The sequence below is a fragment of the Sus scrofa genome, chromosome 8 (assembly GCF_054392235.1).
Source record: "Sus scrofa isolate SSC_HxYL_T2T_F1_AM1 chromosome 8, Sscrofa_HxYL_maternal_Yorkshire_Landrace_v2.0, whole genome shotgun sequence".
In the NCBI taxonomy this organism is placed as follows: domain Eukaryota; kingdom Metazoa; phylum Chordata; class Mammalia; order Artiodactyla; family Suidae; genus Sus; species Sus scrofa.
In genome coordinates, this window is record NC_139390.1 from 6,608,354 (window position 1) to 6,634,609 (window position 26,256).

Sequence of the window (26,256 nt, forward strand, 5' to 3'; positions counted from 1 at the left end):
CTGGTCGGAGTTCCCATTGTGACTCAGTGCGTTAAGAACCCAACATGGTGTCCATGAGGATGCAGGTTTGATTCCTGGCCTCACTCGGTGGGTTAAGGATCCTGCATTGCTGTAGCTGTGACTGTGGCTGGCAGCTGCAGCTCCAATTCAGCCCCTCACCTGGGAATTTCCACATGCCACGGGTGTGGCCGCTGGAAAACAAAAAACAAAACCCAAACAAAAACCAGCTAGTCTGGCAGGAGCCAATGAGCCCAGAATTACTGGGGATCTGCTTTGGCCACCGTGATCTGGGAAAAGCAGTTCCACCTCATTCCACCTCATTTAGGGTTCAAGAGAATCTCATTTTAGGAGCTGGGCCGCGTTGAATGGAGTCATTATACCCACGTCCTCATGGGGAGCTGTGGGGGTCTCTTCTTTCACCAGCATCACAGGCTGACCCGCTTGGATTCGCCAAACAGGCTTCGTGCCACTTCTGGGTCTTTGCCTGGGTTGATTGTGCCTGGATCCCCGCCTCCTCCACTTTGGTTTCAAATGTGCTCATCAGCCTTTAAATCTTCCTGGGGCCTCCTCTTCTGACCCCATCCAGGTTACTTTCATCTCCCTGAACTGTCAGAACAGTTATTTTTGTCCCACTCACAGTGACACTTAAATAAAGAGGCAGCCCCCGATGACTTCTGCCTCGTGGATGTCCACTGTCCTGTGGGGAAGGGATTGTCTTTTATCTCTGCTTCCCTCAGTACCTATCTGGGTTATTAACAATGCAGAGTTCTGGAAATGTCATTTTAAGAGCATAGTTTTAAAACTGTAAATGAGTGTGTGGCACTCAAATGCGGTCCCGATTCCCGGCCGTGGCTCCCAGAGGCCAGCGCAGCCCAGCGCAGCCCAGTGCAGCTCTGCACAACCTGTCTCCTGCCTTGTCTCTGGTCACCTCTCTTTCCAGTTTCTTCCTCCTCTGAACACCAGTCCTAGCAGCCTCTTTTGAAGTTTTCTGGGACACCAAGCTCCTCTTCCCCCAGGGACTTTGCATGTGCGGTCCCTCCATCCAGAACATTCTTTCTTCAGCCCTGGATCCTTTTCATCCGTCACACTGTCTCTTAAATGTCATCTCCCTTAGGGGGACCGTCTCTGACTACCAATGTCAGGCAAAAATTAAGGAGCTCCCTCCAGCCCTGGATCTCACTTCTTCAGGCACCTGGCGTGGCAGTAAAAATGCTGTATGCTCATCAAACCCCATTTCCTCCTCCTGTGGGTGCTTGGCGTCCTTCTGGGTCCCAGCAGGCCTTGCCCTGGGTGGCCTCGGCCTGGCGCTCTGGCCCCTGGGACAAGGCCAAGGTGATGGATTCCGCCCCAAGCCGTCCCTCTTGACCCTCCATCTCCGATTTGTGCCCCCGGGGGGCTGGCCAGGGACAGAGGACCCCAATGTCCTCAGGGACAATGGCAGCCACTGGTAAATGGAGAATCCTGAATGAACACTGGGAAAAAAGACCTCTGTCCATTTGCCTTGGATTGTGACATGAGCAAGAAATAAACCTTTATTTTATGAAACTACTGACGTTCATAGTTCATACATTATAGATGTTAGTTTTCCTGGGTTAATACACCCCGTTCAGCTCCTCCACTGTGTGTATGGTACCCATGGCCATATTACACTCTTACAGACGGTGGCACCTGCCTCCCCCATAGGCCGTGAGATGCCAGGCTCCTGATCACTCCTGTGACCCTGTGTATGATAAGTGACAATAGATGCAGGGTCGGCTGTGGAGGAGAGTGAGGGGACAATGGAAACACCCAGAACCGGGAACCAGCCACAGGACTTCCAGGAGAACCTGACCGGCTCCCTTGTTGAGTGCACTTGAGCTTGGCACCCTCTTGCTGGGCCCAGACCCTCCCCAACGTGGCCTTCCTCCCAAATTCTCCCAGGTCTTTGAGCTTTCCTAGAACAGAAGGACAGGCTGGCTTCTCAGAGAGGGCCATTTTCCAGAAAGACGAGGGAAGCTGCCCAGTAGGTTGGGTTTCCACATACCACCCTGAGAGAGTGGTGCTCCTGCTGGGTCCGTGGAGGGTCCCACAGCACCCAGCAGCACCAAGAGGCTCCAGAGAACTCACTTCTGTGAGCCCCTTGAGGAAACGTCTTTTTACAAAAGACAGCGCTTCCCTAAAAGTCATTTTAAAGAAGGAAGAGAAGATGAATATGGCCATGGAAAGCTCAGGGGGCTTCCGGGCCGGCAGAGGGGGATTTCTCCAGACGTTAGCATCGGGGCGGGGGGGGGGGGGACAAAGCAATTGGTTTGCTCTGGGGTCCAAGTTTTGGTATTTTCTTATAAAGCACCCAAGATATATAATGGTCAGGGGACCTTGATTTGATGGGCATTGGCCATGTATGTACCTATGTCAGGGCTTTGCAGGCATGAGGTGTCCCCCCCCCCACCCGCCCCCCGATGCTAACATCTGCAGGAGAGGGGAAGGGAAGGAAAAGAAGGAATAAACCATACCATGCATCACACTTTCTCTTAAGAAAGTTTCCTGGAATTTTTTGTTTTGTTTTGTTTTGTTTGCTTTTTTAGGGCTGTACCTACAGCATATGGCAGTTCCCAGGCTAGGGTTCGAATCAAAGCTACAGCTGCCAGCCTACACCACAGCTACAGCAACGCAGGATCCGAGCCATGTCTGTGACCTACACCACAGCTCACGGCAACACCAGATCCTTAACTCACTGAGCGAGGCCAGGGATCGAACCCACGTCCTCATGGATTCTGGTCAGATTCATTTCTAGTGAGCCATGACAGGAACTCCCAGAAATTGTGAGTTGATTTTTCATCAACCAAAACTTGGACTCATGGCCCCGTGTAGCTGCAAGGACGACCAGGACATGAAACAAGGACTTACTCTCGGCAGTGTGTACCCAGCTACCCAGGAGGGGCTCTAGCACTGAGAAGCTCAGGGAAATGCGTGGGGGAGACCCCGCTGTCTCTGCTCTGACCGGCTTCCTGAGGGTAGCGGGGCTTCACCGACCTCTTGACTTTTACTATGGGTTTCGGAGGAGGTCCAGCTGGCCTCTCGAGTTGGGAACCCAAACCCTAATCATCCCTTTCTCCCCTGCATCACTCCCTCCAAAATCCTGTGACTGAGATGAAAACAGGAGCCGGGTGTGCTTGGGGAACGTGTCTGTTTGGAAATATCATCATCCGAAAGGCCCGTTAACTGATTTTACTTCCTACAGAAACAGGAGGTTCTAGAACCCTGCAGGCTTCCGACGCCTCACAGCAGACAAGTGCAGTCTCTTCGGGGGGCCTGTTGGGAATGGTTTCAGCCCAGGATTTATCCCACGGCAATAGCATTTGGGGGCTCGGCCAGCTACCCTGTTCTTGCAAAGACACTAAATGGGGACACAGACAAGGGGCCAGCCTTGCACTCCAAGGGCTTAAGTTCATGGAAGTGCTTACAAGTGAAAATAGCCTGAGCACCTCTCTCTCTAACTTTACTTCACTTACATGGTCTCCCTGCTATTGGACCAGAGATGGAGCTTCTACGTCGGTAATTCTCAGATGTCTGAGAACAGAATAAATATCCCCTCCTGGTGTTGCCGTGAGCTGTGGTGTAGGTCACGGACGCGGCTCGGATCCTACGTTGCTGTGGCTGTGGTGTAGGCTGGCAGCTGTAGCTTTGATTCGAACCCTAGCCTGGGAACTGCCATATGCTGTAGGTACAGCCCTAAAAAAAGCAAACAGAACAAAACAAAACAAAAAATTCCAGGAAACTTTCTTAAGAGAAAGTGTGGTGCATGGTATGGTTTATTCCTTCTTTTCCTTCCCTTCCCCTCTCCTGCAGCCCGGAGTGCAGGCGTTGCAATTTTAGGCATTGATATTGGGAGGGGGCGAGGCAGGAGGGGGCAGGGGCTCTGAGGGCTTCAAGGAGCAGAACTGCCAAACAGCCTTGAACTGCTTCCCCCTGGACTTGACTTAAATACAAAAATAAATAAGTAAACATTTGTCATGGTTAAGCCCCATGACTTCTTTTTTAAAGTATCTTGCAGCCTTACATTTTTTTAAATCAGCCTTGGTGTTCACCAGTAACGTAACGGAGCCTCTGGTCAAAGGCTTAGACATGTAGTTCATGGAAGCTGAAAAGAACTTCTAGGTTCAAATCCTGGCCAGGTCACTTTCTGGCCATGTGACCTCAGGCAAACTTGTAAGCCTAGTGGAAATAATAGTATCTACCCCCAACTGCTGTGAAAGAGCTTAAATAAATAACTCCCAGAGTTCCTGCTGTGATGCAGTGGGTTAAGATCTGAATGAGCAGGTTTGATCCCCAGCCTGGCAGAGTGGTTTAAAGCACCCAGCATTGCCTCTGAGGTGTTAGGTTGCAGCTGCAGCTTGGATTCAATCCCTGGCCCAGGAACTTCCACATGCCACGAGTTTGGCTGTAAAAAATGAAACAAAACAAAACAAAAAACTCCCCCAAACTGGCTCAGTGCCTCACTAAGGAGCTGTTGTGTTCTAGGTTTCATGCCTTTTCAAGTTCAACTTCATGGGCAAATCTGTTTCACTCAATCCAGATTTTTGTATCTTTGGATCTGTAATAGGAACCTGTTCATTATTCAGTGCCCATTGTAAAACAAAACATGTGCCTTTTTTTTTTTTTTTTTTTTTTTTTAAGGGCTGCGCTCACAACATATAGAAGTTCCCAGGCTAGGGGTCGAATTGGAGTTGCAGCTGCCAGCCTGCATCACAGCCACAGCAACATGGGATCCAAGCTGCCTCTGCGACCTACACTCCAGCTCACGGCAATGCCAGATCCTTAAGCCACTGAGCGAGGCCAGGGATCGAACCTGCATCCTCATGGATACTAGTCGGGTTCGTTATCACTGAAGCACAACGGGAACCCCAAAACATGTACCTTTTCCAACATTCAACTCTGTTGACAAGCACCTGTCAATTTTTCAGGCTCTCTGGGTCCCCAGAACCTTATTTCCCTTAAAACTTATTTCCCTTTTAAAAAACTCATCCCCAAAGTTAGTTGTAGTGTCTATCACATGCAGAAACTACCACACCTGCTAGATTGAATGAAAGAAGTGTGAGGAATAAGGCAGCTGCCTCTCATCCCATTTCCTGAGGGACCTCCGGAAATTCAAACAAAATATTCTGAGAAAGTTCTCATTCAGGGAGTTGGCAGTCGCCTCTTGGTGGGGACAGTCTTGATGGTCTCCATTGATTTATCTGTATATTTTTTGCCAGCGATTCTCAAAAGGCTTTCCTAGGGCCACCTGAATTAGAAGTAGCCTGTTAAAGTTACAGATTCTCTGGCTTCACTGTAGCCCTGCCAAAGCATAAGCCTGGGCATGACCTTGATCATATGCATTTTTAAGTGCTGGGATTCTGATCCCGAATGTTGAAGACAGTTGTAAATCCTTGGACTTCTCATCAACCTTGAATGATTTGAAATCCGCTTTGTGCTTAAGAGAAATAGTTGAACACTTCTTCCCTGAAACGCAGCTGTTAACTTTGCAATTTGTTTCTGTTCACCAATTCCACTAACAGCTCAGGGAGAACCAGCCTCTGTGAAGTTGGTTCAGGTATTGCATTACCTAGAAATCGCCAGCAGGAGGCGTTGGACGCTCACATATTCCAAACCTGCCTTTCTTCCCTCTAGTTCTAAAATTCTTCTTAATTTTTCTTTTAGAAGTGGGAGAAAACAACCTTTAAGATTGATTTCCTGAGAAACAAAACAAGGGTGCCTGGATGAAATGAAACTTCCTGTCTGTTTAATTGTCAACCAGTATACATCTTTATTAGAGCTTTTAACCAAGTGTGGTGACTCAGGACAGAAAGACTTGCTGTCTAAATAGGGCCATCCTCTCCAATTTCATTCTTTATTTAGGGGAAGGAGAAAAATCTCCTGAGTTTATTTTATGGAAAAATATGACACTGCTCTCTATATGTCAGCTTCACAGAAGATGTTGGTATTGACAGATTGCCCAGGTTTGACAGTCTGACAGCCTTCTCCAGGCCTGGAAAATTTTTTTGATAGATTGTTTTTAGTATACAAAAATATATACCACTATAGAAAAAATGATAAGCAAAAAAGGAGAATAAAAGTCACTATAATGTCCCCATACCAAGGTAACTACTACGAGTATTTGGACAAAAATCACTACCCCCCAACACACACACGTGATGTAGCTGTGCATATATGATTATACTGTGTGCACACTATTTTCTTGCTTACCCTTTTATATAACAGCATGCTCTAATGTACCCATGGGTGAACATGCCTCAACATCATATATTTTTTTCTCTTTTTAAGGCTGCATATGTGGATGTTCTGGGCTAAGGGTCAAATCGGAGCTGCAGCTGAGGACTGCACCACAGCCACGGCAACACCGGATCCGAGCTGCACCTGTGACCTACACTGCAGCTTGCAGCAATGCCGGATCCTTAACCCACTGAATGAGGCCAGGGCTGGAAACTGCATCCTCACAGAGACAACATCAGGTCCTTAACCAGCTGAGCCACAGTGGGAACTCCCAACATCATCATTTTTAATGGCTATATCCATCGTGTTCTCTCATACAGATGCCCTACCATATTTTCAATGACTCTCGTGGTGAAAACCTGCAAACAACTTTAAAGTATCTGGGAATGTCATGAACATCATGACCAAGCATCTCTCATGTAAATTGTCACGTACGTCTTTAGTTATATCATTTTGTTATAGTTTAACAGACACCAGCAGTGGTGAAGAAGCTGGCATAGGCGAGGGTGGTGTGGTTTGCTGCTAAATGTTTTGTCAGGGTATAGATTTAAGTGCCGATGGATGGATTGGCCTGGACAGCTTTATCTCGGTCGGCTTTGGGGGGTTTGGATGTGTTTTCCTTCCCCAGCTTGTGTCTCTAGCATATTATTAATGACATCCATCGAATCCCACTGTCAGACTTTCTCTGCCTCAATGCAGGTGGAGAACAAGCCCCGCAGGGAGAGGGTGGGGGTCACATTCATAATTCACCAGCCGCTGCTTCTGAGGAACAACCTCATTTCCGAGCACCAGCCCTTTCAGAATTTTCTACAGCCCCCCAAGATGCCAAGCAGCTGGTAGAAGGGGTAGAGGGGTGGCAAGCAGGTGGGGGTGGGTATTTGTGACCCCAAAGACTCGGCGGCTTTTGGAAGCACCTGCCTTGAGAGGGGGCAATGTTTCGTAGGACCCGACTGGCGAGCTTCAGAAAAACACCTTCTGTAAGAGCAATGAGAGCTGGGTGCTTGCTTCCTATTTATATTTATACCTGCGATGTTGATTTTGCTTTTTCTTCTTCTACTGCTCCTGTGTGGGGCATGCGGGGTGTTGGTGATAGGCTCCCACATGCGCTGTAATGAATCTTTTGAATTTATTTGCTGATGACCTCATTCCCGCTGCCTCGATCACAGCTTTGCACACTTCCTCTGGTCTATTTCTCATTTTTCATGTCTCATTCCGGTCATCATTTCCAGCCACCAGCTTTCTAGGAAATTCTATGGGATGTTCCTTGGCATAACGCTCCAAGATGAATAAGTATATACTTTATTTAAACTTTAATGGGGTCCTATTAGGTGTCTGGTCACAGGAACTAGCCTCCGAAAAGAGATGCAGGAGACGCATGAAATGTCTCTGATCCATTCATTCGCTCAGCACACGTTTTGGCGGAAATCCCTTAACACTGTGTTTAGTTGAGCGAACACCAATGAGTAGCCCCAATACCGGTGCTCGGGGTGACTTAGACCCATTTTGCAGATGAAGGAACTTAGGCCCCCAGGGATCTGTGTTTCATCCAAGGATATACAGCTAATGCGTGGAAAAATGTTCTAAAATTAGGTCATGATGATGGCTGTACAACTAGAAATATAATAAAAGATTCCCATTCCGACGGCCAGCTTCCAAAGCTGTGAAAGTCAGAGATTTCCAGCTTGGGAGCAACTAGAGGGGAAAGACCCTAAGGAGCTAATCTCACCTTGCGCAGGACAATAGTTTTATCCAAGGAAAAACAGAAAAGAATGAAGAGTGACAGGCTGAACTTCCCACCACGTAGGTGCCGGGGGGTGGGGGCGGTGGAGCCTGACTCACCTGTAGTACTTTGGATTCGCGGCCATGACCTAGGGCACAAGAGAGAACACAGGTAAGTGTCAGCTTCACGCCAGTCATCGTCCTCCCCCAAGGGCGGGTGGTCACCAAAGGCACCTCATGGGCCAATGGATGGAACAATGTCTTTATGTTTGTGCTGTTCTAGACCGAGACGACCGTCTCACCACAGCAAGTATCAAAAGAGAAACATGCACATGGAAGAAAAGTGCCCACCGCTCAAATTTTAGCGGGTCTCATGTATACATGTGCACGTGTGTATGAGGGTGTGTGCATGCATTTCAATATATAAATGTCTAATAATAACGTAAGAGTGTATAAGATCTTGATGTTAAAAATGCACTGCAGGGAGTTCCCACGTGGCTTAGCGATGATGAACCCAACTAGTATCTGTGAGGATGAGGGTTCGATCCCTGGTCTCACTCAGTGGATTAAGGATCCGGCATTGCCGTGAGCTGTGGTATAGGTGTCAGTTGTGGCTTGGATCCTGTGTTGCTATGACTGTGGCGTAGGCCAACAGCTACAGCTCCGATCTGACCCCTAGCCTGGGAACCTCCATATGCCATGGGTTCGGCCCTTGAAAAAAAAAAAAAAAAAAAAAAAAGACTCAAATGCATTGCAAGAGTTCCCTGGTGGCCTAGGGGTTAGGGATTTGGCATTGTCACTGCTGTGGCTTGGGTTCTATCTGAGTGGGGGTGGCCAAAAAAATGCATTGTTTATCTTTGTTTTCACAAAGACATATTTATCGGCTGTGTGCTTTTTGGAAGTGGAAATTAGGTTCTTGCTCATTTTTACGAGTGTAAATCATGCTGCCACGTGCATCCCTGCTTGTGTGTTTAAGCTGACTCCATCGAGGGCAGTGCAGGTGCCTGATCATGATCACGTGGCTCTTCTGAGCCCCTGGATTCACATCGATGAGGTGCCTTCAGGATGCGTTGCATTCATTTATTTTCGTCTCCAAAGGGACCATGTCACCATATCTTACCACCCTTAAATCCGCAACCATTTAAGACAACTTTTCCTACTTGGTACTTGAGCCCTTATTTTATCTGTTTCACTTCCACGCTGCCTAGTGAGACTGACTTATTACTTATGTACTTATTTTTCACATTGTTTGGGGCCTTTGCTCTTCTCCAGGGGTCAGTGATCTGGAAAGCCCCATGAGGTCTTTTCCTGGCTGCCACCTTCCGCCTGGGCCAGCGTGTTTCTGGAAGCACCTTGTCCCTAGATTTCGAGCAAATCATCGGCAAAGCCCTGGGGTGATGGAAAGCGCTGAAGGAGGCGGCTTGTGTGAGCTGACTTGTTTGTGCCTTTAATAATCGCACCTATCCTCCGAGGCTCTCGAAGTGCGTCACAGGAGCAATTAATTGAACATCGCAACACAGCCCGGGTGTAAATATTTATGAGGCCTGCTTGGTGGCTGGGACACTGGGTATGGAAGAGTTAAGCGGGGAGATGTTAGGCACCAGGAGACCCCAGCCCACGAGTCCCACGTCCAGCTCAGCCTGTGGCCCTTTGCTTTGCCGGGTTAATTCTCAAAGCAATTCTGCTGGGGAGCTCCTCCTATCTCAGATTTATAGGGGAGGAAATGGGGGGGGGGTTCAGAGGGCTCCATAGCTTCCCCAGTTCCAGCGAGAGTGAGGGAGTTGACACCAGCCTGCTGGGGCCCCCGATGCTCTCTGCCTCTGCTCGCCTTGGCCTGTAGGCTGTAGCGAGCCATGCTTTGGAGGGACGGTGCAGCTGCTGCCTTGGATGCTTTGTGGTTAGCTCTCGGCCCTCTCTCAAGGTGCCTGCGATTCTGCAGAAATCACCAGTAAATCAGCCAGGGGGGAGCAGACCATTTATCGGGGGCCCGGGGGCTCTCTCTGGACCCTTTCAACACTCGGCCTCCTCCCTGACATCTTGGTCTTTGATCAAAGCCTCCGAAGGCTCCCCGGACTGGCTGGCAATGCCCGACGTGTGAAATGGAAATGATGTTTCTGCCACTGCGTACAGTGAGCTTGATGCGAGCGTGGCAGGCCAGGCCCTGGGCAGAAGGCAGCACGTCGGCCTGGGCAGGATGTGGTTCGGAGCCCAGGGGCTTTGAACATGAGGCTCTCTCTTCTGCCTAAGAGCAATCTCAGATTTTAAATTTAGGATTTCATTCTCTTTCTTTCTTTTTTATTACTTTTCTTTTTAGGGCCACACCTGTGCCATAGGGAAGTCCCCAGATGAGGAGATGAATTAGAGCTGAGGCTGAGGCCTACGCCACAGCCACAGCTATGCCAGATCCAAGCTGCATCTGCAACCTATGCTGGATCTGTACCCCACTGCGTTGAGGCCAGGGATCGAACCCGCGTTCTCATGGATACTAGGTGGGTTCTTCATCCACTGAGCCCCAACGGGATGTTCTCATTCTCCTTCTGACCTTGGTCTCACCTGATTTTTAGACTTGAAGACCACTAATGCATGTAGGAGATAATATGAACCAATTTGTGGTTCCAAGTTTCAGATTCCTGGAGGCAGGCCGGAGGTCTTTTGACAGCTAAGAAGAGTGGATCTGAAGGGTAAAAATGCCTGTCCAGGCACTGATCTAGACTCTGCTCTGGTTGGTGGGCTTTCCCCTCCTTAGCAGATGGAAGTAAAGCTCAGAAGGGGGAAGCGACTTGCCGAAAGTGGAACAGACAGCGATTGGCAGCGCCGGATTTGGCCCTGTTATTTCCCAGCCAAGGCAACAACTGAGCCTGCCGGGCTCCCTGCCTCTGGAAGCTTCCTCCCAATTGTGAGGCAGTCTGGAAGTGGTTTATCCGACACCTCCTCTTGGTGGGGCCCCAAAGCGATGGTGCTCATTCATATGTCATATCCTCTGGGGCTCTGCACCCCAGGGCCCTCCGTGCGTCAGTGCAAGCCAGATGAATTAGCAGAGGAAGCAGCAGCAAAGCAGGGAATGATGTTGTTATTCCAGCTGAGCCCTAAAGTGGGGGTGGGGGGGAAGGGCTGGAAGGAGGGGCCTGGGGAGGCATCCTGGACTCCACAGTCCTGTCGGGCTGGAGTGTAGACAGCAGCTGACAAACACTCTGTCTAAAGCTCCTGTGTTAACACTCTCTGCAGCCTGACAGCCCAGGGTGATTAATGAAAGATGCTGCTCGCAAACTTCCTGGAGGTTTGATGTGTTCTCTCCATGCTCAAGCGAGGCCCATGTGCTAGCAAGCTGCCTCTTGCCAGGGAATTACAAGGCTGCTCCCTGGCTTCCTTTCGTCAGCAGCATCAATAACACTGCCACGTGCCAACGGACCGCAGCTGGATGGTGTGTGGCTTTGGCAGCCACCCCTCTGCCCTCCCCACCCCTGCTCCTTTCCCGATTTGGACCTGAGCAAAGTGGGTCTCCCCTCCCTATCCCTGCTTGGACGGGCAGGAGTCCACGTGGTGGGCAGGGCAGTTCACAGGCTATGCAATGTACAAAGCTGGCCTCCAGAGATTTGCGGTTTTCAATATTTAAAGCTTATTACAAGGGAAGATGTTTAATTTCTGAATTATTTGGAGTTTTTAATTCTTCCTTTTTTATAGTTTTTTTGTTTGTTTTTTAAGGACTGCATCTGTGGAGGTTCCCAGGCTAGGGCTCAAATAGCAGCTGTAGCCTCTGGCCTATGCCACAGCCACAGCCACGCCAGATCTGAGCCACGTCTGTGACCTACACCACAGCTCATGGCAACGCCAGATCCTTAACCCACTGAGGAAGGCCAGGGATCGAACCTGCGTCATGGTTGCTAGATTTGTTCTCGCTGACCCACGACAGAACTCCCAATGCTTCTTTACAACCTGCAAGGTTTAATAACTTTTAATTTTTAGAGGGTACTAAATTAACCCCCTCTCTCCCTCGCCCACCCTTGCGGCCCCAGGAGAACTGGATCTGATGAAGTGGGCAGGGTGCACTTGTGTTCTCTTATCCATGGGAACAAAGTTTGGATGGTGTGTTTTTCCGGTCCCATAGAGACGGGACTTGGGTCCTGTCTCTAGGGTCAGGTTTCCAGCATGGAGACTAATTCCTATCGCCCCCCTGCCCCCTCGAGTGTGGTGTGCATGGTCCCCTCTGGGTCTCCCCAGGCACCTACTGCTGGTCCAGGATGCGACAGCAAAACCCTGGAGAAACTGTTGGGTGACTTCATCCCCCTCTCCCAACCCTCCAGGCTGAACTGCTCAGCTCCACCCCTTCCTGAAGCACTACCCCTGAAAGGAAAAGACTGCCTGAAAATAAAATTCTTTAATTTGGGGGAAGGTGGGGATCGATCTTTTTCAGAATCACGCCACTCATTTTTCCTATAAACCAGAAGGAAATGAAGACGGATGTCAAGTTTCTAAATTCATCCCCTGCTTCCCGCTCTTGGAATATCTATCTGCACCGTGTTGGGAAGAGTGCACTTTACAGAAATTAGTTCAGCCACACTTCCCAGCAATTCTGGCTGGACAGTATCTCTGTCTCGGTCTTAGCTATTATGGGATGTTGGTGCCGGACGGGACCAGAAACTGGCCCTTTCATTTTGCAGATGGATTGAGGGAAGCCCACGTTAGCCTCATGGGGGAGCCCGTGGTGTCCTATTTCCCACCCAGCCTCCCTCTCCACCTCTCTGAGGGAGGGGGAGGGTTTGCATCAGGGAGCCATGGGAACTAAGGTTTCAAAATGCGCAGAGAGTAGGGGGCCTGAAGGATGGGCTAGGACCGTGTCAGTCTCCAGGCAGTGTGGGGATTTGCAGAGCAGAGGATAAAGGATGCTCAGAGCCACATCTCAGGAGGGCGATTGCAGGAGCGCATGTGATGGAGAGGGAAGGGCTGGGATGTACCCTCTGGTAAGAGGCAGTGCCAGGCCTTCGCTGTGGGTGCTTTCCTGGCTCCTCCCTGGCCACCAAAGCCCCCCTCTGGTCATCTGACCTCCAGCGGGTGGAGCTTACACTGGTATCACCAGAACAGAGTACAGCTCCATTTCTCACACTGCCTACAGCTCCTAAAAGGGAGACCAGATACCTATCGCAGTGCCTGGAACAGGGCTCGTACACAAAAATGTGTCACCGTGGGAGTGTGGATGAGCATGAAGAAGCCGCTGAGGGCAGTGTGAGCAGGCGCGGGAAGCTCGGCGAAGAGGGCGTCCCAGGCGTAAAAGAGCCGAGAGCCGCACCACCGCCCGAGCCGGGGGTCTGTCCGCGGACTTCTCCCCCCACGGCTTGGTAGACAGAGGACTTCGCACGGAAGCACCCCCGCCCCGCCCCCGCGGGAATAGCTTCTCGGTTATCCTTACAGATCCGATGATGGAGAACATCTCCTGACTATTACTTTGAAGCAGATGAAATTCACACCCAGGTGGCATCAGATCAGGGCTCATATTTAATACGTGCATAATGGGCTCATTCTTGTGAAAAGCATCCTTGAGTAGGTCAAGACATCTCCTCTTTTCTATTTTATTTTTACAAAAAAAAAAAAAAATTTGACAGTAGGCAACTCCCTGAAGTGATCCGGAGGAAAACCTGGCCTGTGTTGGGTTGGCCCAGCCCCTCCCCCATCTCCTCAGTACCCACCTCCCCCCATTCCTCTCCTCCACCCCATCAGAGCCCACAACTCTTTCTCCCTCTGAGCTCCCAGGGCCCCTCGGGCTCTTAAAAGCATACTTATTTTGTTAAAAGGCAATGTAGAATAATTAATTTCTTAAAATTTTACTTAGTTTTTTTTTCTTTTCTCAACTAGATGTTAAGTTCTCTGAGGACAGAAAGCATGTCTCGTAAGCCATAATCGCTCTCATGTATGCTATATCCCTGCCAAATACTGAAAGATGAAAATGGAATGATTTGGCAGTCTGATGGGCAGACAAGGAAGGCCTGGGCTGGCTGTCTGGCCATGCTTGATTTAGCTCCAGGGGGCAGAGCAGCTCCTGCATCCACCATCCCCTCCCCACCTATTGTCTTCTCTCTTCTTTCTTCCATCCTCTGGCTCTGTTAAAAGTGTCCTTTAGCTTCTAATGAAAGGTCTAGTCTATGCCAGGCCCTGGGAGCAGTACAAGCTCCCAGCATCCGAGAGCATCCTCCTGAGTCCTGACTTTACTCTTCCTCCTTCCCACCTTCCTTCCTCCCTTGCCTTCGGCAATGTTTATGGAGCATCTCCTATGTAGGAGCTCCTTGTGGACAGGAACCGTGAGCCAGGAGACACCGTGCTAGTCCACGCATCCTCTGAAAGCATGTTGGACCTTCTGTAAAGCTCTTAGCTGGCGAGATCTTTTGGGAAGATACTTTCTGCACAGTGTAGGGGTCCAGAGGGAGCAGAAAGGATTCTTAGGGCTCCTTTGGTGCCACAGATGCCCAGGGCGGCTGGAGAACAGGTGTGACAAACCCGAGAAGTCAGGAGCAGACCAGCCGCTGAAGCTACCCGTCCTGTCTCCTGAGGCCTCAGGTGTGCCAGGCCGGCAGGGGGCCTCCCAGTGCAGGGAGTAGAACCCGGAGGCTGTCTCCTCGAGGACTGGCCCTGAGAAATGAAAGCCACCCGCCCCTAGTCCTCTGGAGTTAACGATCGCTGCAGGTGTTAGTGGCATGGGGGAAAAATCAATAGTCAACGAGGTGATGAATTGAGAAGGATCCACACGGGGCAAGTGCGAGTGATACTCTTAGGAACAGCCCTGTCGGGAATGGGGAAAGAAAAAAACCCTTGCACTTGGAGTATGAATACGGGGCAATGGTTCCGAACCTTGGCTCTGCTACTTGCTGGAAAGTGAACCTGAGGAAGCCCTCAGCCTCCCGATCCTGGGTCTCCCCTGAGCATCCTTAGGGCCGGCATCTGCTTCTGTCACTGCAGGTGGTGCAGTATCTGTGATCTGTCACACATGCCTTTTTATGTCTGTCTCCACCACAGACTGAGCCTCCTGATGGCAGGGGCTATGTCTTCATCTTTGACTTTCCTGGTCCCCAAAGCAGTGGTGTCTCCCAGGTGGGAACAATATCTTCTCCCTGGTCCTTCTCTCATATTTTCTCCTACCCCTTTTACATGGTAGGTGTGGCCGGGGGTCTCACACTCCAGCTCCAAGGCTTGCACTCTTGGTAATGATGCTTCATGCCGAGGTTCTCAAACCTCGGGCCTCACGTCACTGGCAGGCCTTGTTCAAACCCAGGAGCTTGGACTCCAGTGCCTGAGTTTCTGATTCAGTAGGTGGGGCCTGAGAATCTACATCTCTCAGCAGCTCCTAGGCGATGCTGACACCGTTGGCCCAGGGACCAGCTCTGAGATTCACCCACAAGAGGCACCATAATTGTGAATGCAGATGCTCCTCTGAGGAGTTTAATGCATGTGCCCCTTCTTCATAGGGGAGAGTCTTGACATGAGTGGATTTGGAATAGAAAACAAAATTCATATGACACAACTCAGAACCCAGAAGTAGCTCCTCTCGATTTGAAGTCAGACTCTGAATCCAGATCCAGCTGTTACCAGTTACCAGCTCTGTGACTGTGACCAAAATGTGTCACCTCTCTCAGGTTCTCTTTCCTTGTCTGTTAAATGGGAATAATAATCCCAACTTCAGAGAATGACTGTGAAGATTAAATGCCCAAGTTCCTTTCATGGCATCAGGTACTTGTTTGGCATCCAACTATTGATATAAATTTGGACTTGATTGGAAAACCCCTCAATCCCTAATCTTCTGTTTCTGCCCACGTGGGGACAGGGTACAGCATAGAAGTGGGCATTGGGCATTTAGCTACATAGGTTCCCCAGGGGCGTTCTAGGGAACCTCCCTCTCAACACTGTAGACATGTCATGAGTATTGGATGTGCCTGTGATCCGTGTTTTTCTGGGATGGTCTCTGGGGCTGTATGTTCTGGGTGAAACCCCACCACTTAGCTTTGTGTTTTACTTTGTATGTTCCCAGGTGGTTCATGCATGTTTGAGTTTGGGGGTGGACAGCCCTTCTGCACCTGTTGGGAGAGTTGCATCCTATATCTAACTAAGGGATGGCAGTAGGGAGGGCAGGGGCTTGGAGATCAGAAATAATAGTCATGTCTGCTGTGTTCTATGTAACACCGCCAGCCACTCCGCCTCGGCAAGGCATTCACCCTCTCTCCAACTTGCCTCCTTCCCTCCTATGAGAGGAAAACTAGTCACACTGTGATCACTGGCATCCAGTGCTCCACGACTTCTGAAGCCCTTAAAACAGCACCTAGCCCATGGTGCACCCTCAGTGACGGGGAGCCTTTGTAATTCCTTGAGCACCTACTATGTTCCAGGAATGCTACAGACGTCACACATTTTTTTATTCCCTAAACACAGGAACTGCTTTGGGTACAGGGGATCCGTGGTGAGCGAGACAGTCTACGCTTGCTTTTCAAATTCTATTTCTAAAATACAAGAAGCAGCAAAATGGAAAGGCACCTGTCTGAGCGAGGTTGCCTGGCTAGTGAGCAGCAGGTCAGCTAGATTTCAGTCTGGAGCCTGTGGGTCCCTCCTGCTCCGCAGCCCCGCCCATCTGCAGCATATCCCTCCCTTCATCATTATCAAAGGCTGATGATTACAATTTGTGTGGAGAATGAAAACATCGGTTTAATAGTCATTAGAGTAAGATAGTGGACCCAAATATGTAGTTTTCTGACATTTTAATTCGATTTATAGATCTCAGAAACGAATTTATATTCATATAATACTTTCATTATAAAATATGCAGTGGTACAGAGATTTGTATGTATATGGGATTTTTTTCTCTTTAATTTGGGTTTATAAATGGTTGGAACAGGTTTCAGAAACATCGTCTGTTGCTCTTTTTAATATATCTCGAGCATGCTATGACACATCCTTAAATAATTTGCTTTGGAAAAAAGCATTGCTCTCTCTCTCCAAATCTAACTGTAAATATTACTTTGATGTATGTAATTGCTGCAACCATCTCCATCTGAAGGAAGACTTCTAACCCTTCCATCTCCCATCTCTTCCTATTGTCAAGAAATAAGAAAAACTGACTTAAAATGCATTATTCAAATGTGTTTAATGTAAACATGGAAGAAGTCTGAGAGCAGCCACAAATTTCCCTTTGCTTAATGCAATCTTGAAAATATTTCAAGTACTCTATTTTATAGGCATGCATTCACTCTGCTTAGGGAAAATATTTCTTCAAGCACATCTTAGAATGCCAAGAATGCTTCCCATGCCTGGAACTTAGTAGGAACGGAATGGATGTTTGGCGATTGACTTGCGATGCATGGAGACCCTTGGGTACTCTTAGGTACAGAAGTGGCTCTGGCAGGGCTTGGTGAGGTGGTTCTGGCTGGGCGAAGGGAGGCAATCTCCCTGAGCACTGGGGTGTTACCCAGGATAAGACTCCGGTTAAAGGCAGAGCTGGATCTGGCTTCAGGATTGGTCCCTTGTCAGTCATTTCATCAAGTTAGCCCTCCCTCTGCGCTTTGAGATTTGGCTGTGAGCCCCATGGAGAGAACATTGCCTCTCATCTCTGCATTTTCAAGAGCCCTTTCAAGCCATAATGCCATAATTGCTTAGTAAATGGGCCATGGTTCCCCCTAGTTTCCTAGCTTGCTTCTCAGACCTGGTAGTGAACTCATGACCTAATGCATCCATGATTCATCACTTAGATCATTCAGCAGCTGCAGAATGCAAGCTTCCTCCTCCATGGCTCTCACTTGGGCTGTTTAGAGACCTGGGTGGGTGGTGGAAATAGCCCTGGTTTGAAATGCTGTGGACACCTGGGGGCTTCTTAACTTGCGTCACATTTACGCTGGTGGTTCAGTCTGAGTCAAGTCCTTTCTTGTTCTGGACCTTAGTGTCTATGGAACGTTTAAGGTCACTGACAGCAACATAATTCTATCACGTGAACACTGTATGTGTGTGAGTGTGTGTGTATGTGTGTGTGCGGGTCAGCTAATTTGCCACAGCATCAAAAATTTTACTGCTCTATTAATAAACACGTAAATATTCTGACCTATTTTTCAGCAGATCGAAGTTCTGGAATTTCAAATCACTGGATCCTTCTTTCGTTGTTTTTGTGTTGCCCCTGTGATGAAAGAAAATAGGTTATAGTAAGGAAATAGCAAGAAGTGAATTAAGTTCCTTCATTCATAGGAATAACCACCCAGTCAGATGTAAGTAATTAACATCTCACACATAATTCCAAATCTCTCCTTGGATTTCCACTGAGGTTAAACAAAATCTGAGTTTCAAATAATCCAATTACTTAAAAAAATTACGTATATGTTTGTAGTAAATGCTAGAGAGGGTGTGGAGAAAAGGGAACCCTCTTACGATGTTGGTGGGAAGGTAAATTGGTACAACCACTATGGAAAACAATACAGAGGCTCCTCTGAAAATTAAATAAAGAACTACCATTTGAGCCAACAATCGCACTCCTGGGCATCTATCCAGACAAAACTAACTCTGAATTCAAAAAATACATGCACCAATATGTTCATCCAGCACTATAGCCAAGGCATGGAAAAAACCTAAATGTTCATTGAAAGATGAGTGGATTAAGACATGGTACATAGACACAATGGAATACTACTCAGCCATAAAAAGAACAAAATAATGCCTTTTGCAGCAACATGGATGGAACTAGAGATTCTCATACTAAGTGAAGTAAGTCAGAAAGACAAGGACAGGTAAAGACATGATATCACCTGTATGTGGAATCTAAAATATGGCACAAATCACCTATCTACAGAACCAAAACAGACTCACAGACATGGAGAACAGACTGTGGTTGCCAAAGGGGTTGGGGGGGGAGGGAGTGGGATGGACTGGGGAGTCTGGGGTTAGTAGATGCAAACTATTGCATTTAAAATGTGGTCCTGCTGTACGGTGACAGGGAACTCTATCCAATCCCTTGGGATAGAACATGATGAAATGTAATATGAAAAAAAGAATGTATATATATAAAACTGGGTCCCTTTGCTGTACCGCAGAAATTGACAGAACATTGTAAATCAACTATAATAAAAATAAATATTTTTTAATGTAAGAGCCTTATTTTACAAGAAGTGGTAGCATGGGGCAGAATAGGTGCCCTGGTCAGGATGACGATGTGGGCAGGGTCCCTGTGGTGACTCTCCTTAAGCTGAGTGCCCCTAACATTGTACAGTGAAGGGCTTCACACCTGGGCTGCATGCTTGACGGGAGGCTGTCAAACAAGGACATTGCCTGTGGGCCAAGGAAGGTGCTAGATGCTTTCCTGTGTTCGTAGAATTTGGCCCCTAACTAGCAAACATCATCCCGTCATAGGGAGGCAGATTATTTAGGAATAGCAACTTGGATTCAGATAATATTTATTGAACTCCTGTAAAATTTAGGTGCTTTGCTAGGGCTTTTTCTATGAAGAGATTAACATCTTTTCAATGGAGTTAATTTGTTGAAATTCAGTAAGGCTTTCTCTGTCATAAACCATCCCTAGTTCATCTCATGAGCCAAGTCAAATGTGCTTTCATTTCCTGTGCAGGCACTTTGTGAGCTCTATCAGAACTTTATGAGTGATGCTTTCCTTTCTACACGTGCGTCTTGGCGGCTACCTGGGTAGCATCTTTGGCTTTTTTGCCCTCCTGGTTCTCTCCACCTGGGGAACACCTACTTCTTCTTTGTCCTTAGACTTTCCTCCCTGCCCCCACGCTCTTCCAGGGACTAGTCCCTCTTTTTCAAACACCTATTATTTTCCTTCTTCTGCATCTAACTCATGCTTCTTTTTTTATTAAATTGTTTTTTATTAATGTATTTTTAATTAAAGTACAGTTGACTTACAGTGTTGTGCCAATTTCTGCTGTACAGCAAAGTGACCCAGCCATATATAGATATATGTATAACATATTCTTTTTCTTGTATTATCTGCCATCATGATCTATCCCAGGAGATTGGATAGAGTTTCGTGTGCTGTACAGTAGGACCTCGCTGCTTATCCATTCTAAATGTAACAGTTTGCATCTACCAACCCCAAACTTACTCATGCTTTTGAGTTCAGCTCAAGTGTCACTATCTCAGCGAAATCTTTCTTCCTGCCTGAGACGGACCCCTTCACAGCGCTTGTATGAGTTTATCTGTCCATTTTTTTCTTTTTCTTTTTTTTGGCCATTCTGTGGCGTATGGAGTTCCCAAGGCCAGGGATCAGATCTGAGCCACAGTTGTGACCTACACCACAGCTATGGCAATGCTGGATCCCTAACCCACTGTGCAGGGCCAGTGATTGAACTTGTGTCCCAGAGCTCCAGTAATGCTGCAGGTCCCATTGCACCACAGTGGGGACTCCTGTCCTTTGGTTTTAACATGTAGCTTTGTATTCACATCTGCTAAGCTTCCAACTACTATCTCCCTGAGGGCATGAATGGCTGCGCTCTGCAGCCCCAGGGCCTGGCTGAGTGCCTGGCCCTCAGTACCTGGGCAGCTGTAGATGCCTGAAGAAAGGATTCCAGGAAATGCAGAAAGATGACTTGAGACTCTGTCTCTATCTAGGATTTCGTGTGTGGCCTATCAACTGTAACATGATAAATAAAGAAATGAGCAAGTTGTTTGGATGTACGATGTTACTGTGTCAACTGATCATCTAGAAAGAGGATGGCTTATCTCAGTCTTTCATTTTTTGGTTATTTTGTGGTTACAAAGTTATTTCATTATTACATTGTTTCACATTTTTTATTATTTCCTTGCTTTTGGTTTTAAAATCTGGGGTAAACCATGATTCATAAATTTTTATCTGCACTCCACCTTCACTTCTAAGTTCTAGATGGAATATCTTTCTATTTGGGGGTCTTTTCTAACTGGTCAACCTCAAGCAGATCCAGGCCTTGTGAATGAAAAACACTGCCCACTCTCTCAGTAAACAAAGGATGTTGTAGCCATCAAGTCATCCCCTTACAGCTACCCCCAAGGTGAGGGGGGACTCAGGGAGGAAATAAGGAATGCCCCCCACCTAGCAGTCACCAGACTGCCCCCACCCCAGCTCCCACCATACTTGGATCCCCACCCCCACCCACTCCTACCCTCCATCCCATCCCCCTCCCACCCCAGGACGTGCACCCTGAGGAAACTCAGGATGGGAAAACACAGGACACTGGCCCCAGAGAGCCAAGGTGCATATCCCAGGAATGACTTCAGTGACCTCTTGCGTCTTCCCATACATAGAAAAGCACTAAATCTCTTAACTGGAGGTTTCTGGTTTTCTTTAATTAACAGTAAACTTTTTTCGTTTCGCTTATTTTTAGGGCCGCAGCTACAGCATACGGAAGTTCCCAGCCTAGCAGTCGAACCGGAGCTGTTGATGCTGGCTGCAGCCACAACAACACCAGATGTGAGCCACGTCTGTGACCTACACCACGGCTCATGCCAACGCCAGATCCTTGACGACTGAGCGAAGCCAGGGATCGAACCTAGAACCTCAAGGATACCTGAAACCTCAAGTTGGATTCATTACTTCTGAGACACCACAGGAACTCCAATTAACAGGAAACTTTTGATGTCCCAACGACACGGTCTTTGCTGTAAAACTCCTATACAGCCTGGCTTCCGCTTTTCCTCTTTGGAGCCATCCCTCAGAGCAATTTGAGATGCTGTGTTTGGGCTTAAGTCTTCAGTTTTGACCACTGAATAAAACATAACTCTCCCCTTTTAGGTTGTATATATATAAGTTTTTTTCAGTTGACAGCCCTTTTCCTAGTGAGCAGCCCCCTTACTCCTGTGGTTTCCTAGCAGCAGCCTGGGCCCTCGCCTTGAGTCTTTTCCTTCTCTCTCTCATCCTCATATCTCGATAACGTGTTACCAGGTCCTAAGAACCCTCTCTCTTCGCTCCCATAAGTGATACTCCATCTTAGTTCTGCTCTCATGCTCTCCAGCCTGGACTCTGGTGTTGGCCCCCTGTTCCAATCCATCCACCAAACTGCAGTAAGAACAACCACCTTTCTGATATTACCAAGTCATGCCTACTGTGTTGATGACTTTAGTACTTCTTTTGCGGTGTTTCCGCAGCAGCCCCACAGCATCTTTGTTTATTGCTGGAGGAGCTATCAACCCAGGGCAGATCTGAGTTCAAATACCCCTTTCTTTTTTTCCTCCCTGATTGTTAACAGATCTGGGAGCAAAACAGGAGAAAAGATCCAAAATTTCCTTGGGATCTACAGCATGACTGTGAAGGAATGACACGCTATGGGCTTTACCTCCCTGGGATCGCCTGACTCGAAAAGCCTCACCGTGGCTCCATTTCTGCACGACCGAGACCGCAATCTTTACCGTGATGACTCAGAGCCCTGTCTCAGTGGCCTCGAATGCAATTTCTGTTGTTTGTGTCCTCATTTCCTGCCACCCTCTCTCTCTGCCAGGCTCCCACACTGTCCCCTCTTGGGGTCATGCTTTTGTATGCTCCCAGGTCATGGACTAGATTATTCTTTTTGTCCTCCTCTGGAGCTGTCTGGTCAAAGACTTCATCCTTCATGGTTTCGTTCAAAGGTCTGTTCCCCTGTGAGTTTTTCTGTGCTGCTTCCTCTTTGAGCCCTTTTAGTGTTTTTTTGCTGCATCTCTGTTTTACTCTTCATTCATTTGTTCACAAATCCATTCATTCCTTCACTCCACAAGTAGATATTTTGTAGCAGGCTGTATGCCAGGCAATGGGATACCGTCCTTAAAGTAGAAACGGGAAGCCTGCCTCGTGAATTGTTTATTACTGTTGGGAGACAGGCCATAAACAAGTAAAGAAACAATGGTATTTTCATCATATTGCCTTGTATGTGTCTATTTATGTGCTCTGGTTGCCCTGGAGTGGGGGGTTTTTGAGAGACGAGATGTAACCTGGGAACATTTTCTCTCCCAGTGTACAGACTAAGTGACCTTGGGTGTGACCTTAGGGATATTTGCAAGATATGAAATGATGCACTGATGGCGAATAGGTAGACAGGCTGCCCATCTGGGCTCACACACTAGAGCGATGCATGCACTCAGTTGGTGGGGGAGGGTCTATGAGACAAGAGAGTATGATCAGTCCCTGCCCCGAGAAGGAGGCCCTGGCTTCCACCCTACCCCTGGGTGTGGGCAGTGTTTCTGAGCTCTGACGTGGCTCTGAGCAGTTCACTTTTAGGAGGATGGAGGGGTTCTGAGAATTTCCTCAACCTCTTCCTAGGTGCCTCAAGAACCCAACAGCCTGGGAGCTACCTCTGATCTTTCTGAGAATCTGCTTTGGCCTTTTTATCTTGAAAAAGAGAGTTTGAGGAGTTCCCTGGTGGCCTAGCAGCTAAGGACTTGGCATTGTCACTGTTGTGGCTTGGGTTCGATCCCTGGCTGGGGAACTTCGGCCTGCCACAGAGATGGCCAAAAAAAGAGGAGAGTTTAACTCAAGCTCTTTTTCTTTCATTTTCATAGAAATCCTCCGTAGCAAATGGGTGAGGGTCGGTCCTTCTCAGCTTCGTGCTGTAGATGAGGAGGCAGGGGCCCTGCGAATGGAGGGGATTTGGTTCAAGGTAACCGGGATGGCTGATGGCCTGGTCAGTGCTCCATGCCAGGTCTGAAATCTCCAGCCAGATGCACTGGGGGGGGCCAGCATGTGCTGCTCCTGGTGCTCTGGCCCAGTCCCCTCTGAGGAAGAGGCAGGAACAGGAGAGAGGATGGATGGGAGGGGGCAGGGAGCGTGGGAACAGGGAGGGGTGCTCTTCTTCCTACAATGAGTTATTTAAGAAAAGCAGTAACGAAGAAGACAGCAAGGAAATAGCCATCTACCTGGGCAGTAAGTAGTTAAAATGTATTTGTTTTTAAAACACATAAAAAGCACAGAGAACCTTAGAAAGATTAGAAATAGAAGTGGCTCCCTTGTTGCTCGCCCTCCCCCCACAGCCTCCCGTCATTTGAGTTTGAGTTTCGTTTGCTAATCACAAGGCAAACCAAAGTGTCCAACCCTATAGTTCTTCTTTCTGCCTTAAATCATTCCTTAGGGTTCCAAGTTTTAGGAACACATTTTAAAACATTGTACTATGCTGAAAGAATGATAACGTCTCGGTCTCTCACAGAAATTATTATTCAAGAACATCAATCATAAAAGGTCAAGATTGTTTGCTTTGCATTAAATTGCTGCCTGACCTTGGAAGGAGATGGTCAACATTCCCACGTGAGCCTGGGAGAGACAGTTCTGTCGACCTCAAGAGTGTAAGCAGACACACAGGGTGTTCAAGGCCACCAGCATCTGATGCCAGCTGTCCTTCCTGCGGGTCCCTTGGCCCATCTCACCCACACAGTAAAATAAATCCAATGAGCACCTGTAAACTGCCGCTCTACTTCTTATCACGGATCCTGATCAAGTGCCCCCAATGAAGCAACACAGGCTAATTTATAGCACAGAGAACCCAGTGCATTCTGAAAAAGTGGGATGTGCCCCAGGCTTGTGGGGAAACTTAGGCATGGAGAGTCAGTGGGGGAGGCAATTAATTGTTCTTGCCACCACCTCCTACTCCTCTGAGAAAGAGTACATCACCTCCCAGGAGCCTGCATCTCTTAGCCATCCACCCAGCACTTCTGGTTCTAGGCTTTTGGGCTATTTCTGATTTCCTTTTTCTCGTGGGCACCTCTGTCCTGTACGGTCAGTTGACAAAACCCACCTAGTGCTCCTTCACATGTTTTCTCGCTCCATCCCCTTCTTACAGCCCCTCCGAGTCTGCCTTCTCCAGACTGCATTACTTCTCAGGTAGGTCTAACAGCAGCCAGCTCTGCATAGTCGCATCAATATATACATAATGACAGTTGTGTGTTGAAGGGTGTCTGCAAAGAGATGTGTCTATCTAGAAATTGTGAACTGTTTTGGAAAGAGGTTCTTTGTAATTAAGGCAGGATCTTGAGATGAGATGGTCCTGGATTAGGGTGGCCCTATATCCAAAGCAGGTATTCTTACTTCTAAGAATAAGGTAAGAGGAGGAGACCTGGGGAGAAGGGCATGTGACAGCCCCGGTGAAGATGGAGGCAGAAAGTGGCCATGATGCAGCCACAGGTCAAGGAACATCTGGACCCACCAGAGCTGGAAGAGGCAGGAAGGATTCTTCCCTACGGCCTTCAGAGGCCGGAAAGCCCCTGGAATCGATTTCAGACTTCCGGCCTCCAGAACTGTGGAGGAATAGATTTCTGATGGTTTAAGCCACCTGAATGACGATAATTTGTTACGACAGCTCTAGGAAACCATCACACAGAACCTCTAGCCTGTCCCAAGTTATGGAGAATGAATCAGACCCGAATCCTAAATAGGGTGATAACATAGGTGCAATGATAAAAAAAATACTTATGGTCTAGAAAGAAAAAGAAAGAAATGGGTTATATGATAAGTGAGAGGGTTCGTCAAGGTAGGCTTCCACAGAGTGATGGAGGAGGACATGTGGGGGTTTGCCGTATCGATGACGTGGGGAGCTGGGATGTGGGGAGTGGGGCAGGGCCACCTATTTCAAGAGTGAAAGATGACTGCGCCAACCTGTCCTAGTCATTTCTCTTTAATTTCTCACCTTTACCTCTACTCCCAGGTGCACCCAACATGGCTGGTACAGTCTGACCAGCACAGAAAGAGAACAACCATTTCTTTTGAAACTCCACTTCTCTTAATGAACTTTCAGATCAAGTTCAGCGTTTCCCAGAAGCTTCCCTATACATGCCCAGGGAGTTTGCAGGCTTCTGAGAAATCACACAAATTGCTCTTAAACCATAATTCTCTTTCAAGGATCCTGTGTAGCTGGGTAGCTGACTCCAAGGTCATGAATAATAATAATAATGTATACTACAGTTTTAAAGTTACAGTTATAAAGAATGATAATAACAGTAACTTGAAACTTAGATGAGATTTACAACTTCCGTGGCCACTGTTTGCCAGTTCACACACTGGCATCCATCAAATCCTTACAAGCACCCTCTGAGGCCAGTCCTAGCCCAACCTCAGCCTTGTTGGAGTTCTTCGTCTCGTGTTCAGCACATGCTCCATATCCTTAGGAATTGCCTCCTATGAGGCTCCGGAGGAAATACTCTAACTAAGGAGATGATGGCACAGGAAGTCTGTTAGGATGGGCTCCTGCGAGGGAAGGGAAGGCAGCCTGATTGGGCAGGGGCATATTTGGGTTGTGCTCTGAGGTGGTCCTTTAGAAGTGTCCCAAGTTGTGGTGGGGGGTCAGGCTTTTGTACTCGGGTGGACCAGTTAGTGGATGTGGGCTCCCCAGG

The 26,256-nt window shown here is 48.1% G+C and overlaps 1 protein-coding gene across 4 annotated transcripts in view; it reads right to left on the reverse strand.

The window, feature by feature from the left end:
- Nucleotides 1-26,256, reverse strand: part of CLNK (cytokine dependent hematopoietic cell linker) — a 206,379-nt gene that overhangs the window by 71,390 nt on the left and 108,733 nt on the right. For all 4 annotated transcript variants that reach the window (XM_021101017.2, XM_084973845.1, XM_084973844.1 and 1 more), the window contains exons 3-4: nt 18,038-18,109; nt 8,092-8,120 (exon numbers count right to left, since the gene is read on the reverse strand). In XM_021101017.2, the coding sequence (XP_020956676.1) occupies nt 8,092-8,120; nt 18,038-18,109 (101 nt within the window). The remainder of the gene's footprint in view (nt 1-8,091; nt 8,121-18,037; nt 18,110-26,256) is intronic.